Below are 17,656 nucleotides of genomic sequence, written 5' to 3'. Positions count from 1 at the left end.
ATTGCATTACTTATAATATTGTCATTAAGTTGTAACTTTAACTTTTAATCTCCTTTGTGTTGTGTTTATTTCTCCTGCCAGTTTACCTTTAAACCAGCACACCTCCTCACTTGGGGCTTCTACCACCCTCTGGAAGGATCTGAGCTGTGACCACGACTGGGACAGGACCACAGACGCCACTGGGTGAGGACCACTGCCTTGACTGCCTGTCCCAGCAGCACAGCCTGACTGCAGTGCTGACTCTCAAGGTTCCTGCCAGGGTTTTGGGGTGTGGGGAAGGTGAATCCTATGGAAGGGGGGCCATTCTGCCTCTTTATTGTGGCCATGTGTGTTTTATGGGCGGGGGAGGCTGGGCACTAACTCTTTTGGACAGAGTGGGCTGAGAAGTTTCTCCTCCTGAGTTTGTTTAGCCCAGTTTATGAGTTGTTTTCAGCATTTCTTCTTGGGAAAGAGTTTGGGTTTTTTCCCCCTTCCTTCCAGATGTATTTGTTCACTTTCTCTGCATTTCAGAAACCTGAGTAGGGTATACTAGGAAGAAAATTCTCTCCACGATGACTCTCTCTTGCAAATTATCTCAAACTGAGACACTGGTGTCTTTCTAGAGATGGATTTTCAAGTAGAAACCCACAACCAACCTGCTAACATGTTTTTTTTACCCTTAGATCGGGATTTCTCATTTCCAAACCTTAACAGGATGCAGGAGGAGGCTGCAAGGAAGAGGAAGATGCCCCAAGACCCCCAGACAGGTGAGGAGGAAGTCAGTGCCCCTTTTCCCCTCTCCTTTGCTGCATCTTCCAGCCCAGCATGGCCCCAGCTGCAGGACAGCCCCGCTGCCGACGCCGTCCTGCCAGGGCCGGGTTTGGGGGGATGTCTTTGGCCTTCCTTGTGGGCCAGAGGCAAATGCCCTGACTGATGTTTTTTCCTGCCCCGGGGCCCGAGCTGAGCATGGAGAGCATGGAGGACAAATCCCCCTGTGAGACCCTGCTGGCAGAGGCCGTTTTGAACAGCTCTATGGCACAGGAAGTCAACGGGGAGGAAAAGCCACAGGGATACCCCAGTAGGAGGACCTTCAATCCCAGCCTAATTTGCTCTGAGGAGGAGCCACCCATCCTGTCCCAGGAAGGCGTCCAGAGCCACAGGTGGATCTCTAACCTGGAGATCCATGTTCAGTTTCACCCTATGGAGAAGCCCTACAAGTGCTTGGAATGTGGGAAGTGCTTCAGGCAGGTCTCCCACCTCTTCATCCACCGACAAGTACACACAGAGAAGCACTGGAAGTGCTTGGAATGTGGGAAGAGCTTCACCCAGAGCTACAACCTGATCCGACACCAGATGATCCACACCGGGGAACGTCCCTATGAGTGTTCCGAGTGTGGGAAGAGGTTTCAGACCAGCTCTCATCTCCTCGGTCATCAGCGCACACACACAGGGGAGAGGCCCTTCCACTGCACGGACTGCGGGAAGAGATTCAAAGACAACTCCACCCTCATCACCCACCGGAGAATCCACACTGGGGAGAGGCCTTACAAGTGCAGGGAGTGTGGAAAGGGCTTCACCCAGAGCTCTCACTTGACCCAACACCGGCGGACCCACCAGTAAGGGAAGTCCAACCAGTGCCCCAGCTGTGAGAGAAGCTTCATTCACTGATCGAAGGTCACCTTCAAATTGTCAACTTCAAATTGTCGATTGCTCTGCCTCTCTATGAGTTATTCAACCCAACCCCTTGCACACTCACATGATGACCTTTTTGTCTTTGATTTTCATTTGTTAGATCTTCATCACTTCTAATCACCTGAAACTGAAGTAAAAATAAAGAAATTGAACTAATACATCTAAACCCTCAGTATTTCACTGGCATTTAAGGATGGAATTTGAGATTCAAAAGGATATTCAGGAAGCATTCTCATTTCTAGTGGGTTTTGGGGGAGTTGTCCCCAAATTGGGCCATCCAGGTCAAGAGAATTTTTCCATCATTTTGCAGTCCACAATCTGAGAGGGTTCAATCTGTCACCTCATAATGCCTCGATCCCACCCCAAAATAGCTCCATCCCAACTCAGAATTACTCAGCCCTTCCCCAAAATGGCCCAATCCGACAACCCCCACAATTCCTTCCTGAACCCACCATGGGGTGTCAGCAATTAGAGATGGGGAATTAGAAGCCCGGGAGACTTGGGGTGAAAATTTGAGAGCTTCGATGTGGATTCAGAGGATTGGGACAGGACTTGGAAGAGGATGGATGGGTTTGACAGCCATGAGATTGCGGGTCTGGAATGAGAGAGGGAGTTTTTAGGGTGCACTCCTGTCCTTAGTGGGGTACTTTGAGGGGTTGGGGGGGAGCATGTGGCTTTAGCACTTGGAGTGGGGCCCCACAGGGAGGGACGCAGGGAGCTTGTTTTGAGGGGATCTGCTCTTTCTACGAATTTAGTAGACTATAAACATCTTTTGGAGGTCCCTCTCTTAAATTTCAGTGCCTGAAGTGAACCCCTTGCAGTTTTGGGGTTGGTGAGATGACTCCATGTGGGGGTTGTTCCTGCTGTTTTAAACAAAGTTTTCAAAGTTATAAATGGCTCTGAGGAGCTCCCCCGTCATTCTGGGGGTTGCAGTGACCCCCTGGCTCCACTGGGGGCTGAGGGAGGTTATAATCCCCAATTCTGCGCTGTTAGAAGTGGCTTGTTTGATGGACATCCCACCTGCAGGAGGGTGTCCCCCCTTTGTTCAGGCATCTTACTCTGGGTCTGGGACCCCTCCTTACACTGGGGGCACCCACAGTATTTCTGGGGGAAGGGGGTCCTCATGCACTGGGATCAGCCCAGCTGGTGTCACAGAATGCCAGAATGTGCTGAGTGAGAAGGGACCCCCAAGGATCATGGAGTCCAACCCTCAGCCCTGCACAGGCCCATCCTCAAGAGTCACACCCTGTGCCCCAGAGCATCATCCAAACACTCCAGGAGCTCTGTCAGCCTTGGGGCTGTGCCCACTGCCCTGGGGAGTCTGTTCAGTGCCCACCACCCACTGGAGGAAGAACCTCTTTGTAAGATCCAGCCTAACCCTGCCCTGACACAACTGCAGGCCATTCCCTGGTTGCTGTCCCTGGTCCCCACAGAGCAGAGATCAGTGCCTGCCCCTCGTCTGCCTCTGCCCAGGAAGTTGTACCTGCAATGAGTTGTCCCCTCAGTCTCCTCTTGTGCAGCTGAATACACCAAGTGCCTTCAGCTGCTCCTCACACATTTCCCCTGCAGGATCTTGCCCGTCTTTGTTTCCTCCTTTGGACACTCTCCATTGGCTCAATCTCTTCCTTCTGTTATGGAGCCCCCAAAAGCCCCAATATTTCAGGTGAGGGAACTGTCAGGGCTATGCGATGTGAGGCCTGAGAGTGCCAGGGGACTCTGTGACACTGCAGGGCCTTCTGGAACCCAGGGGCCACTGTGGCACTGCAGGGGCTCCTGGAACCCAGGGCACACTGTGACACTGCAGGGGCTCCTGGAACCCAGGGCACACTGTGACACTGCAGGGCCTGCTGGAACCCAGGGCACACTGTGGCACTGCAGGGGCTCCTGGAACCCAGGGGACACTGTGACACTGCAGGAGTGAGGGATCTTTGTGAGAGTCAGAGAATTACCAGCCCTGCCTGGCACTGGTCAGCAGCACAGAGAGGCAGTGGCCTCACCTGGTAGGACAAGAGGAGACCAATTGGCCTCTCTGTGTCCAGCAGCAAAGTCAGACAGACACACACCATTTAAGAGGGGCAGCTGCTCCCGAGTGTGCCCAGCAGGGCAGAGAGATGGAGAGGCTGCAAAGGAGGAGGCAGATGCAGCTGCTCCTGGTGGCCCCACAAGGGGTTGTTGTAGGAAAGGGAGTTTTGAGGCTGGCAGGTGTGGAGTTAAATTTCCTGAACAACAAGGCTTGGAGATAAGCAAAGGACACCTGATCTTCTGGGACTGGCAGGCCCAGGCACCAGAACACTACAAACTGGTCGTGTTTGCATATGTGTATTCCTCTGTCTACTCTCACCCTCCCAAACCCCCCACACTTGATAGGTCTGTTTTTCATCTGCAAGGAGGTTGAAAGCCCTGAGCCTTCCCCCCATGCCTCCCCCATGTGTGGGAGGTAACCAGTTCCTCTGCCCCTGCCTTGAATACCAGTCCCTGAGTCCATATATTGTAACATGGGATTTCAATAAACGGCTTTGCTTGGTTTGAGCTGGTGATCGGCGTTGTGGTTCATTCCTGTGGAGACCCAGATCCATCACGATAAATGGAGCTGAAACGTGGAGCCTCGGGAAAGATTCCTAATATTTAGGGACTGGCCTTGGTAACCCTGACGGAGCAGGAGAGACAGGAACACCAGGAGGTGCCTGTCCCAGTGATGGGCAGCAGTCCAACTTGGGAAGAAGCATGATTGGTGCCTGTCTGCTGGACTGAAAGGGTTTGGCTCTGGAAATGAGAATAATCTCAAAGGGGTGAAAAATATGACCAAATTATTGGGGGCTAACAGCTCTGAAATAAAAAGATTCAGTAACAGGGTCAGTGTCTAAGCCACTTGTGAAGGCAGAGCCCTGAAATAGCTTGAAGGGACAGAGCTGAGCTAAAAGAGATCAGTACCCCATGAAAAGAAAAATTACCTCTTTTTGAATTGAGTGCCCTGAAACCGCTTGTGGCCAAAACCTGTTTGATGGGCTAGAGCCAAACTAGTTACAAAAACTGGAGTACCCCTCTTTTTTTTAAGGTAAATCACTGGAAGACTTGGACAATTGACTATTTGGTGTCAGGGAGAAACATTATGGAGATGAGATCTAAGCTGCCTGTGGAGCAGAGGAACCTGATCTGGATGATGAGGTGCTGTTTGAAGAGCATGAGCTCCAAGTAAATGACTCTCCTTTCCAACACTCCCTGCTGTGGGCACAGCTGCCCTTTGAATCTGCTGCTGCCAGTGATTGCAGCTGCCCACCAAAGGATGCAGCAGGAGAAGCAGCTGCACCCCCCGTGCCGCTGTCCCACGCAGCGTTCCTGCCCGGGGCAGAGAAAGGCCCAAAGAGCAGCAGACCCTGCCCTGCTCTTGCCGGATCCCCCCGCAGCCCTTCCCGCCTGGGGCACTGATGCCAATGGGTGGGATGGCGGCAGAGAGAAGCCGAGCCAGGCAGAGGGAGCGCGGAGCCCGGCGCAGAGCAGACCGGAGGATACTGCGGGCGGGGCCGCCGCCGCCAGCCCCGGGGCTGGTGCCAGAGACCGTGCCTGTGCCGGTGCCGGTGCCGGTGCTGGTGTAGGTGCCAGAGCCCGTGCCGGTGCCAGAGCCGATACCCGGCGGGAGAGCGCCCCGCTGCCCCTGCCCGCTGAGCCCCGGCCCGGCCAGGAGAACTCCGAGCAGCCGCCAGAGCGCAGAGGCGGAGATGGCTCCCACAGCAGCACCGACAGCCCTCCCAGTGCTGCCGCCACAGCCCCAGCACCCAACGCAGCACCGCCAGAACCTGCAGGAAGGGCCCGGCCGAGCCCGGCAGAGCCGACAGGAACAGAAACCCATTCGCAAGAGCGGCCAGAGATGCCAAACTGGGACAGCAACAGATTCTGATCAATAGCAACGCTGTCGGGTTAACAATTGTTAATAACTTATTATGAATATTCATCTAACTCAGCATTAATTAAATACGTCTTCACCCTTATCAAGATGGAACAAAATTTCATAACCCTTTCTACTAAAAGGGAATGCTAGAGCAGTTTCTTGCCAAACAAATCTTCTATGCCTTTTCCAAGTAATATTAAAAGTCAATATAAGGCTTAATGCTCTAAAGAGAGGGAAAGCAATAATGCCTTTAAGTTAAAAGCTTTCAACAAGCTGCAAATATGTCACCTTTCTGTATCTCAGTTTCTAACATATTTTGTAGCACTCATGCTCTAAGATAGTGTCGTGCTGTGTGTTTATTATTCTAGTTATTTGTAAAATGTATTCATTGCTTAATTTTATTCTGCAAAGTTATGGCATAGAAACACACAAGTGTGCACTTTTGTAAAGTAATGCTGTTGTTCTTAAGACCAATGTTTTTATATCTGAAAAACGTGTTATATATCCAAGCTAGTATAATATTTGATGTGCAAATTATCCATCAGGTGAAAAGGACTTTCTAAATTTCAAATTGCTTCCAAACTTCTGATGCTTTTAAAGCTTTTTCTAATCATTTGAACACGACCATAAAGAGTAATACTTGTTAAAAGTTTCAATTCTCTTTAATACCTTTGTTCCTAAGCTTGTGTTTTCCCTATTAACAATTCCGTTTATGGTACGAATGAGGGTGTTGTTTGTTGCTTTTACTCCTACCTGCATTAACTATCAGTGTTTCAATGAGTTTCTTTATATTTTACTCTATTCTAATGGCTCAAGAAGAAGCCAACACTGGAGTTGTGGCATTGGGAAGTGGTGAGACTCCTGCAGTGGCAGCTGAGGTGGCTTGGCCGGGAAGGGTCACACAAAGCTCTCTCCTCACTCTCTCCCTTCTCTGCCTGTTGTCCTAAAAGCTGCAGCACTCCCAAGTTATGCTGTAGTGATGTGTAAATAATGTATGAAATCAGAATTTTAAAATGTCCAACAGTTCTCTTTTTGCAGCTCATTAATGGAACGTGCACAAAATTAGTAGAACACATATTTTAGTTTTTAAGTATAAAAATTACAGTAATTTTATAGAATTTGTTAATCTTTCTCATTAAGTACTAGCAATTGTTTTAAGCTTTTGTTTGATTAAGTAATGATGATCCAACCAAGCAAAAAAATTCAAAGATAGCCTTAGGAACCTTTCTCTAAATTATTCATATCCATGACTGTAAGCAATAAAATGGAAGTTTTAGCCATGCAATAATATTTACTAAGCTTTGCAATAGTCATGCCAAGTATTTTATGGATCCAAACCCATCAAATATACAATGATACCTCTCATATTTGCCATGCAAGAACAAGAAAAAAGGGGAGTATGTGCTTGTATGTGTATGAACGAATTTTTTAATTTTAAATGAAACAGGAAGCAGAGACATGTTTATGTTTTATGAAGTTATATTCTTGTCAAAGCAGCAATTTCAAGAAGCACAGGAAAGTGTAAGGTTAAGAAGAACACAATTTCTCATTTCAGAATTATAAGACACAGCAAAGCCAATCCCTAAGCTCTGATCTGAGTGACTGCATGAAGGGAGGCAGGTCTGGATGAAAGATGCATGGGAGGGTGTGAGGGTGTGAAGATGGATGGATGTGCTACCGGGGCACCTGTCCCACTGACACAGCCACAGCTCCTCATCTACACACAGGCACCCACGGGTGAAAGGCAGAAGACACATAACTCTGAGCTGAATAAAGTTATTCATTTGCAGAAATACTTAAATAAGTTTTCAAGAACAAATTCTATATTAAAAATGCACTCAAAAGTTTAAGTTAAAGAAAACACAAACTCTATGTTATAGGTTCACCTAGGTGGGCCTAGATTTGGGCTCTGAAGTGTGGACTAGGCCGAAGCTGTCAGCTGACTTGAGCTGGGCTGAGCTCACAGCTGACCTCTTCTAGCCAGTAAGTTTGTATTCCATACCACATTATGACATCATCTCCAGGGAAGTAGGAACCAGTGTGGGAGTGGGTAAGGCAGTCGCTTCTCAGCCCTCCTCTTGGGAGGACGCACGATGCTGTCCCAGGGGAGATGGAGAGGACCAGGCCCACCACTGGCTCACAGGGTACCTCAGGAAAGTAAAATGTGTTGTTCTGGGTCTCTCCTTTCTGCTTGGGTTTGTCTCCCTGGGGAATAAGCTTCTTCTTAAGTAATGTGTAGTTAAGACAGTAGAATTCGTGTGTTCGTTAAGAAGTTGAGGTGGGGAACTTGTTGTAGACTTGTGTGAGTGTATATTTGTACTCTCTTCTAATTGTCTCTTTCTTTCTGTGAAAAATATATGTAGATTTAGTATAAATGCAGTTTGAAGTGTTTTTTTTTCTTTCCCCTCTCTTTTCCTCCCTTTCCCTGGTGTTAGGAGGGAGGCTTTTCTCTCTGTGCTTGGGGGGGTTGGCAGTTCCTTATCTCAAACCAAGACACCCTAAAAAGTAGTTAAAGCTATTTGTTTCATTAAAGATTTTTTTTTCTAAGTCAATGTTAATAAGATTTTTTAAGGTTAACTAATGACCCGTAAGAATAAATTCTGAAAGAAACAGCAATCACTCTAAATCAATATATAAAGGCATTGATAAGGTGAAAAAGCTTCAGGTATCTTGTCTAGCTGGCTACACAGTATAAGACCCCAGTTAAAGAAAGCATTTATTCTGGTATTAATGGGTCTGTTTTTATTTTTGTATTGTGCTCTGCATTCCTGGTTTATTGTCTTGTATGCAATATAGGATCAATGGTAGTTTTGCACAAGTTTCACTTTTGCAGCTTGAAAACAAGACAGGGGGAGTTGTTGGGATGCAGGTGCTGTTTGCATTCAAGCCCTGCAGTTTGTTATGTCTGTGTTAAGCAGGATAGACCGGCGGGCTCGGGAACAGCGCCCAGAGTTCTTGTTCTTGCTCTGTTTGCCTCCACCAAAGCTGGGTCTGTGCTCTGAGTCATGGCTAAGATGAAACTTGGTTATTTATCCCATTTCTAATTCACTGTTCGTCTTACATTTTACCCACAGTCTAAATGAGGAATTTTCTTGTGTGAGCCCTTGAGCAAAATCAAGGATCCTGCAGCATCCAGTTTTCCTCTGAAAGCTGCTGTGAATGTGGCAGAGCCCTGTGCAGAGGGGAGAGAAGTTCTTTGCCAGTGCCACATAAATGCCCCTCAGACCCCAGTGGGACCCTCAAGTGTCCCCCAAGTACCCCCGGGCCTCCTATTTCCACCCCAACCCCATAAAATCCCCCCAGGCCCCCTCCCCCTTTGCATGAGGCCCTTTCCCAGGATCTGGGGCTCCAATAGGGCACTTTGGGTGCCGAAAAGTATTTGGGGGCCCTTGTGGGTCTGGTGAGTAGGGGAAGATATTTGGGATATTATTAACAATTTGGAGTGGGATTAAAGGAATTTTTGGTGGAATGAAGGGAATTTTGGATGGCATTAAGGGAATTTTGGGTTCAATTAGGGAATTTTAGAGTAGAATTCAGGGGGTTTGAGATGAAATTAGGAGAGACTACATGGAATTAAATGAATTTCGGGTTGAAATAATAATCTTTAAGTGAAATTAAAGGGATTTTTGTGGAATCTTAGACTTTTGGGATGAAATACAAAGGATTGCAAGATAGATTAAGGTATTTTTTGAGTAGAGTTAAGAGATTTGGAGTGGAATGAAAGATATTTTGGGTAGAAAGGAGGAAATTTTTGGTGGAATTAAGAGGATTTGAGATGGTAATAAAAAGATTTTGGGAAATTTAGGTGGAATTAAAAGAATGTTGAGAGAAATACATAGGATGGGAGAGATTTTAGATGGAATTAAGGGAATTCTGGCCAACATTAATGAGAATCTTTAGTAAAATTAAGGGGATTTTGTTTGAAATTGAGGATTTTAGAGCAAATGAGAGGAATTTTATGTGAATTAAAGGAATTTTGAATTGAACAGGCTGCTCCACTGTGGGTTCCCCAACGGTTCCCAAGTCCTGCCACCAAATCTGCTCCAGCATGGGCTCCTCCCCTCAGCCCTGAATGGGCTCCCACAGTGTCTTGGCATCCTTTTGGCATCCCCTGCTCCAGTGGGGGCTCCTCCCCAGGCTACAGGGTGGTCTCTGCTCCATCCTGGACTCACCCACAGCTCACAGGCCCTTCAACTCAAGGTCACATGCACTTCCAGCCTGCCCAGGGCAGCAGCAATTCCCAGGCCTCCTGCCAGCCCAGGCACATCCCCAGGGCTGTTGTCCAACATTCCCAGGCACAGCACAGTGAGGTGGTCAGAGCTGAGCAGCTCAGCAGCAGAGACACCAACAGGCAGTCACCAAGGAGCACCAGATTGTGATACACAGCCAGGAGCCCCAGACAGCACCAGCAGCTGCAAATTCCATCAGCACATCCCAATGCCATCTGTTGGTATCTCCAACACTCCCAGCCCCACCGTGGGCACCAACAAAGGCTGGTGTGGTTTCACCCCATCCAGCCCCCAAGCCCCTCACAGCCATACCTCACTTCCCCACCAGCAGGAGCAGGGAGAGAAATGGGAGGGAAATGCCAAAAAACTCATGGGTTGAGATAAAGACAGTTTAATGAGGACAAGCAAAAGCTGCACACACAAGGAAAACAAAAGAAGGAATTCCTTCTCTGCTTCCCATGGCTGGGCAGGTGTTCAGCACCTCCAGGACATCAGGGCTGAATCCCACAGAATGGTGATTGGGAAGACAAACTCCATCACTCCAAACATGTCCCACCCACCTCCTTCTCCCCCACTTTATACCCTGAGCATTATTGCCTGAAATGTCTGAGGACAAAAAGACTCTGGGCCAATTTCAGTGGGAGATAATAGAGCAGCAGCTTTAATGAGCACCCAGGCTCACCCAGGAATGCCCATCCACGCTCCTGCCCCAGCACTGGTTTCAGGGGTTTATAATAATGTCTGTCCAATCCCTGTTCACTCTCCCCTCAGTCCTGCCCCATTACGCCCCCAGCACACCCATCTGGAACTGAGTCTGGGGGAGTTTTGGGACTCCCTCTACATCATCTTCATCTCCCTCACTGCACACAGGGCACTTGAAGGCTTCCAAGTGTTCTGGGCTCGGAGGTCACTCAGCCTATGTTTGTGTCTCATGGTGCAGGCCTTGAGGTGCTTTTCAGCCTTTACCTTGAAAACAAGACTAAACAGCTCATGAAATCTGGAGGGGTTGATATGGGGTAAGGGTTGGTGTGCACAAACACTGATCTTTAAGCTACTAGAAATACTGGCACACTAAAATCTACATTCACTAAAGCTCACTATAGCTACTTCTAAAATCTATAAATTTAAAAATCAAAGAATACTTTGAGTCATCAGTGTGATGTTGATTCCACTGTCTGGGTAAAGGTGTGGGCTCCAGTCCCCACTGTCTGCTTTGCCCGTGCATTGGTCAGACAAAGGGGCAACTTCCTCAGTTCTTAACCCAAGAGAAGGAGAATTGAGGAATGGCACTGGAGATGTTATTGCTGTGACACAGGTTGAATTGGGAAAACAATGAAAATTCATGAGTTCCTCTATTGCCAAACTCCACTAAACCTTTTCTATAGAAAGATGAATTAGAAAACCTGAGGAAGAAATTTATTTAAAAAATGGGTATTTTGAAATCATAATTTCTGGGACTACACATGTCAGTGGAGCAGCTCTTCTTGGGCAGGAAATACCTCCAGTCAGCAGCCACATCCCAGCTGAAGCTGAACATGCAGTTGTTCCTGTTCTGTGGGCCAGTGGAATTACAGGAAAGTCGAAAAGGGCAGAACTCATAAGAATTACCCCTAAGGCAGGAGCTGGTAAGGCAAACCCAGTATGCTTTGAAATTAGAAAGCCAAGTTGGGTTGGTTCCAATAACAGACAAATTTGCTAAGCATGGTTTGATTGTAGAATCTAAATCCAGGTACCCATAAAGAAAGAAATGGGAAAGATTATCGATTAATTTAGGACTTTAGAGAAACCCCTTAAATGATAACCTGGAGTAGCTGGTAGGATTAGATTTAAAGGTGCCTTTTTCTGCATCCCCTTGAGAAAGGAAAATCTTTGCTTTGAGTGAGAAAGTCTGGAAACTGGGAAGGAAGAGAAGAAGCCACCTGTCTCCTCCTGAGCCATGAACAGTCCATGAACTGCCCTCCTGGGAATGGCAGGGTCATGTCAACTATGGATTGCTCAGAGAACCCCCTCAGAAAGTCCCGTCAGAGACTTGATAAGGATATGCAGATATACTGGCAACTGTTGAGAAATGCCATGAATATGTAACAGGAATGCAGGGAACGAACAATGAATACTGATGAAATGCTGACACATCAGCTGCAGTGAAGATCCCTCTGTGTGCACATTGGGAACTGATTCCCAGGGCACTCAGCATGCTGTGACCATGTAGGGAGTCGTGATATAGACTGTCTGACTGCTCAAGATCACCAGTTGGGTCTCAGAGGTTTCTTTTCAGAGCTGGTTTTAGGCAAGAGATGGCCCCTCAGAATTCCCCCAGTGGGGTGAGGGAGGGGGGACCAATAGGGGTCCCCATTCCCAATCCAATCTCGAGGCCGGTTCTGCCAATCCCACCCCCAAACTTGGCCTCAATCTTGGCACTGCATGGAATCAAGCAATTTAGGGGTGTGATCAAACATACTGGGGTGGAATGGGGACTGTTCTTTTTAGGGTTATGCATTTCTTTGGATTGAAAATATGAAAAGCCTTGAGACAAGACATGAGGCAAATGGGCTCAGCTCGATGTGGCTTTGAGCAGAGCCTGGAGAGCTACAGTGTCCATCACACTGTTTTCCATCTGCTCTGGAGAGATTTCCCTGGTTTGTTCAAATCTTGGAGAACCAGATTTGGAGTTTCCGTACTTTCTCCTGAAAGGGAGATATTAATTTTTGTGTGCCATTGCCCATCCATACATGCCAGGCCACAGGACTGAAAGAACAGGATGTCTCCCTTTCATGTAAGTCCTGCTTTAATGTCCTCCCTGAAATGTGCCCTGGGAACTGTCTGGGGTTGATGTGGGGGCTGCGAGCACTCCCGAGCCCAGCAGCAGCCCCTGAGGGAGACAAGGAGCCCTCCCAGGGGCTGCTCCTTCCTCACAGCCCTTCCCTTTAGCCCTGTCAGCAGCTCCCTGGGCTGGCTGAGAGCTGCCCCTGGCAGGCAGCAGAGTCCCTGCCCCAGCACAGCACCCTGGGCTGCAGGACCCTTCTCTGCCCCACAGCCCCGGGCAACCCTGGCTGCACCACCTGGCTCCACAGCTATTCCAAAGTGCCCCCCAACAGCCCCCTCCTGACACATCCCATCACCTGGGCCTGGGCCAGCTTTAGGAGATGCCTCCAGGCGCTCCCCAGGGCACTGGGCACAGCCCCAAACCTGACAGAGGACGGTTTGGATGATGCTCTTGGGCACAGGGTGAGACTCTTGGGGATGGGCCTCTGAGGGTTGGATTGGATGATCCTTGTGGGTCCCATTCCAACGTGGCACTTTCAGGGATTTTGTGACACCAGCTGGTCTGGTCCCAGTGTATGAGTATCCTCATCTCCCAAAAAGAAATGTGGGTGGCCCCTGTGTGGGGAGGGCTCCCAGTCCCACCCCAGCAGGCCTGGAGGAAGGGAGAATACCCTCCTGCAAGGTGGCATGTCCATCCATTTTCGGTCAAATAAAATAATAATAATAAAAAAATGAGTCGCGATAAGGTGAATATGTTTGGGTTGGGAGGCCTATAGAGAGGCAGAAGAACAAAGAATTAGAATTATGGAATTATTTAGTTTTGAAAATATCTCAAACCGCATTGAGGATTCCTTTTGGCCACCAGAAGAATTAAGTGAGGGCAGGGGAGATTTTTAGGGTCAAATGTCAACAAATCCCCCTTCCCAATGAATTTCACACAAGAGTCTGTGTCCCCATGTGGGATGGTTTTGACTTAGCAAAATGCCAAGTAATCATTTCAGAGGTAAAATCCCCCGATCACCCCTGCCCCTTCACACTTTCCCCCAAAAAAAAAAACCAACCAACAACTGACCATAGTTCAGTAGAATTTGGTATATTATCCGAAGAGAAAAAAATAATTAAACAGCAAATAAAATACAAACTGCACACTAAGAATAAAAGGTAGCAAGAGTAAACAGAAAAAAATTCTACTTTCCTAAAAAAGATAATAAACTGCTGGAGAGCCTTGGTATCTCCCCAGGACCTCTGAGGTTCACCCCAAGTCTTTGCTCATCCATCAGGAAGAAGAAGGAAGACCCCTCCTCCCTCTCTTTTTCTATCTGAGGTGACATCAGAATATGGTAGGCAATATCATTGGCCTTTAGAAGTCAACTGGTTTGACCTGGTTCAAGTCAGCTGATTGTCCAAGGCCTGCACTAGAAAACAAAGCCTAAATCTGGGCCTAACTAAACCCTTGACACCATGGATGTTCCTCCCCCTGTGTAAATTCAAGTGCCCACAGAGAACCAGGGGGATGAGAACACCAGCCAGGTGTGTTCCTAACGTGGATCACTGGGAATGTGGTTCAGCAGTTCTGTTCAAAACGTGGCTCTGGAGATGGGTGATGGAGTTGGAGCAGCAGTCAAAGCTCTTCCCACATTTGGGGGACGCAAAGGGCTTCCCTTACTGGTGGGTGCGTTGGTGTTTGGTCAAGGTAGAGCTCTGGGTGAAGCTCTTGCCACACTCGTCACACTTGTATGGCCGCTCTCCAGTGTGGATACGCCGGTGGGTGCTGAGGTTGGAGTTCTGGTTAAATCTCTTCCCGCAGTCGGTGCAGCGGAAAGGCCTCTCCCCGGTGTGTATTCGCTGATGCCTGAGGAGGAGTGAGCTGGTCTGAAACCTCTTCCCACACTCAGAACACTCGTAGGGCCTCTCCCCAGTGTGGATCATCTGGTGAATGACAAGCTCAGAGTTCTGCCTAAAGCTTTTCCCACATTTCCAACAAAAGTAAGGCCTCTCTCCAGTGTGGATACGCCGGTGAGTAATGAGGTGGGAGTTCTGATTGAATCTCTTTCCACAGTCGCTGCAGCAGAAGGGCCTCTCCTCCGTGTGTGTGCGCTGATGAACGAGAAGATTGGAGCTGGTCCGACACCTCTTCCCACACTTGGAACACTCATAGGGACATTCCCCGGTGTGGATCTTCTTGTGTTGCTTAAGGCCGGAGCTCTGATTGAAGCTCTTCCCACATTCCTCACATGTGTAAGGCCGTTCCCCAGTGTGGATGTGCTGATGACGAATCAGATTTGAGCTCTTGCTGAAGCTCTTCTCACATTCCAAGCACTTATAGCGCTTCTCCCTTCTCTGAAGTTGCTGCTGCACCACCATGTCAGAGCTCTGGCTCAATCTCTGACTGCCTTCCCCGGACACGTTGGGTGTTTCCTCCTCAGATGTCTCTTGGCTCGGCTTGGAGCTCCTCTTCCTGTGGGATCGCCGTGGCTTTTCCTCCCCAGTGACTTCCTGCACCATGGCACGGTTCAAAACAGCCTCTGCTGTGAAGTTCTGCCCGAGGGATTTGTCCTTCATGCTCTCCGTGCTCAGCTTGGGGCCTGGGGCAGGAAGGAACAAGGACACTCAGGGCATTTGCCTCCGACCCACAGGGAAGGCCAAGGACATCCCCCCAAACCCGGCCCTGGCAGGATGGCGTCGGCAGCGGGGTTGTCCTGACCCGGGTCCATGCTGGGCTGGAAGATGCAGCACAAGAGAGGGGCAAAGGCGCACTGACTTCCTCCTCACCTGCCTGGGGCTCCCGGGGCATCTTCATCTTCCTCGCAGCCTCTTCCTGCATCTTGTCAAGGTTTGGAAAGGAGAATTCCTGGTCTGGGGTAAAAAACCAACATGTTATCATATTGGTTGGGGGTTTCTACTCTCAAATCTATCTCTAGAAACACACCCGTGTCTCAGTTTGAGATAATTTGCAAGGGGGAGTCATCGTGGAGAGAAGTCTCCTGCCCAGGATTCCCTACTCAGGTGTCTGCAATGCAGAGAAAGTGAACAAATACATCTAAATGTAAGGGGGAAATACTCCAACTCTTTCCCAAGAAGTAATACTGAAAACAACTCATGAACTGGGCTAAACCAACTCAGGAGAAGAAACTTCCGAAGCCCAGCCCACTCTGTCCAGTCAAGTTTGTGCCCAGCCTCCCCCTCCCATAAAACACACATGGCCACAGCACAGAGACGGAATCGCCCCCCTTCCATAGGATTCACCTTCCCCACACCCCAAAACCCTGGCAGGAACCTTGAGAGTCAGCACTGCAGTCAGGCTGTGCTGCTGGGACAGGCAGTCAAACCAGTGGTCCTCACCCAGTGGTGTCTGTGGTCCTGTCCTAGTAGTGGTCACAGCTCAGATCCTTCCAGAGGGTGGTGGAAGCTCCAAGTGGGGAGGTGTGCTGGTTAAAGGTAAACTGGCAGGAGAAATGAACACAACACAAAGGAGATTATAAGTCAGAGTTACAACTTAATGACAATATTACAAGAAATGCAATGGTAGAAAGAAAAAAATTGGTTTTAATTCATAAAACCCCACCAGTATAACCCAGCCCCCTGAGGCACAAGCACAAAGGGGTTTGTTAGACCCTGTGCTGAACCCTGTGTGGCTCCCACAAGTCCAAAAGAAAAGTCCAAAAGGGCAAACCTGTTGGTGCAGCTGACAGTTGTATTCTGGTGGAGAGTGTTGGTCACAAACTGGTTGAAGGTGGTGGTCTCCTCCTGTCGAGGTGTTGGTCCTCCTCTCAATCCGACGAGTGTCCCCTGAGGTCTTCCCCCAAGATATGTACCCCAGGGAGCAGCCAGTTCCTCCCCCTGGGCGGGGAGTCACACAATGGGTGACTAACTCTGTAAGTCAGGGGTATTTTGGAACCCTTGATGGCCCATTAGCAGCCACGCCCCCTCAGGCTGGGTGTCAAGGTGCTAACGACTCCCTGCAGGGGAGTTATCCCAGCTCTTATCTCACAGATGTCTTTCCCACCCAGCTCCCAGCCTGAGGGGTCAGCTGTGCCCTGGGCAGCTGCTGCAAATGCTCCATTGTTAAGAGTTTTTGGGAAATGAAGAGAGGGTGTGGAATACACAGCTTTGATCATCCACACAGGGATAAACTGGTCCCAACTGCTAAATGAGGAAATGTAGGACAAGTTTTTATTATTTATTTAAGAATTTCAGGCACACAATGTGCAGTATCAGCCAAGATTTCTAGGTGTCTGTGGAGCCCTTTTCCTGAACTGTGCTCATCTGAGAGAGTTTCAAATCCCTCATTTTTGATTTAGTTTTATGGAATGATTAACATTCAATTAGATGCTTTTTTTTAGTCCATCACCTACAGAATTGCTGTTGTGGATAACATCGATTATAGGAAAGCAGAAGAGAAGTACATGAAAAGGACATCTGTGAGCAAAAGGTATTTTTTTGTTTAGTGTTCTCTGAATTTTTTATACTAGTTTTCTGCATTTTTGGAAGGCTTCAGTGTCCTCCCTCCTGTGAGGGATGGTAAACACTCATTAAGCACTGAAATTCTTGTAGCTGAGCAAAGGCAGAAATTGAAGACCAAGCCTCAGCCTGCCGACAGCTGAGGTTTGGCACTGGCTGCCCCAGAATTCCATAGAGAAAATAGGAACACTAATAATTTTGTGGTGGGATTGAGCCATTTTCATTGGGATTGGGCTGCTTTGAGGAGACAGATCGACCCTTCTCAGCTTCTGGGGTGCAAAGCTGGGAGAGACTGGAATGTTGATTGTTCATGGCTCCAACACTCTCCAGCTGCAAAAGCAGTGGGTGCTTTGCTACCCAAGAGCAGAGGGGGGAACACCCACCTCTTGAGGGGACAGGGTGGGCTTGGAGCCAGGGAAGGAAAGTGGGATTTTTTATGCTTTTATATCACTACAGACAAGAACCAAAACTGCTCCAAACCTACTTTCCATGCACACAAAGCTGTTGTAAACCCTACGTCTACAGATATATTTATAAAGTAAATCTAATCTTCCCCATGGGGTGGATTAAAAAGAACTTTGGTCACCCTCACCTTCAGGGCTCAGGTCAGGTGCTGGACATGGGGGAAGCTTCTGGCAGCTGCTCC

The 17,656-nt window shown here is 48.5% G+C and overlaps 2 protein-coding genes across 2 annotated transcripts in view; one reads left to right on the top strand and one right to left on the bottom strand.

Moving 5' to 3' along the window:
- The window catches only part of LOC139684162 (uncharacterized), a 1,455,962-nt gene that overhangs the window by 1,264,574 nt on the left and 173,732 nt on the right, over positions 1-17,656 (top strand). Inside the window, 1 exon segment of the mRNA XM_071579763.1 lies at positions 1,186-1,653. Within this exon segment, the coding sequence (XP_071435864.1) occupies positions 1,186-1,653 (468 nt within the window).
- Positions 1-17,656, bottom strand: part of LOC139684161 (uncharacterized) — a 1,434,678-nt gene that overhangs the window by 1,304,722 nt on the left and 112,300 nt on the right. The window contains 1 exon segment of the mRNA XM_071579762.1: positions 14,216-14,934. Coding sequence (XP_071435863.1) covers positions 14,216-14,934 — 719 coding nt within the window.

The sequence above is a fragment of the Pithys albifrons genome, chromosome 33, assembly GCF_047495875.1.
Source record: "Pithys albifrons albifrons isolate INPA30051 chromosome 33, PitAlb_v1, whole genome shotgun sequence".
Lineage (NCBI taxonomy): Eukaryota > Metazoa > Chordata > Aves > Passeriformes > Thamnophilidae > Pithys > Pithys albifrons.
The sequence above is the reverse complement of the archived record's forward strand: the minus strand, read 5'-3'. Positions and strand labels throughout refer to the sequence as shown.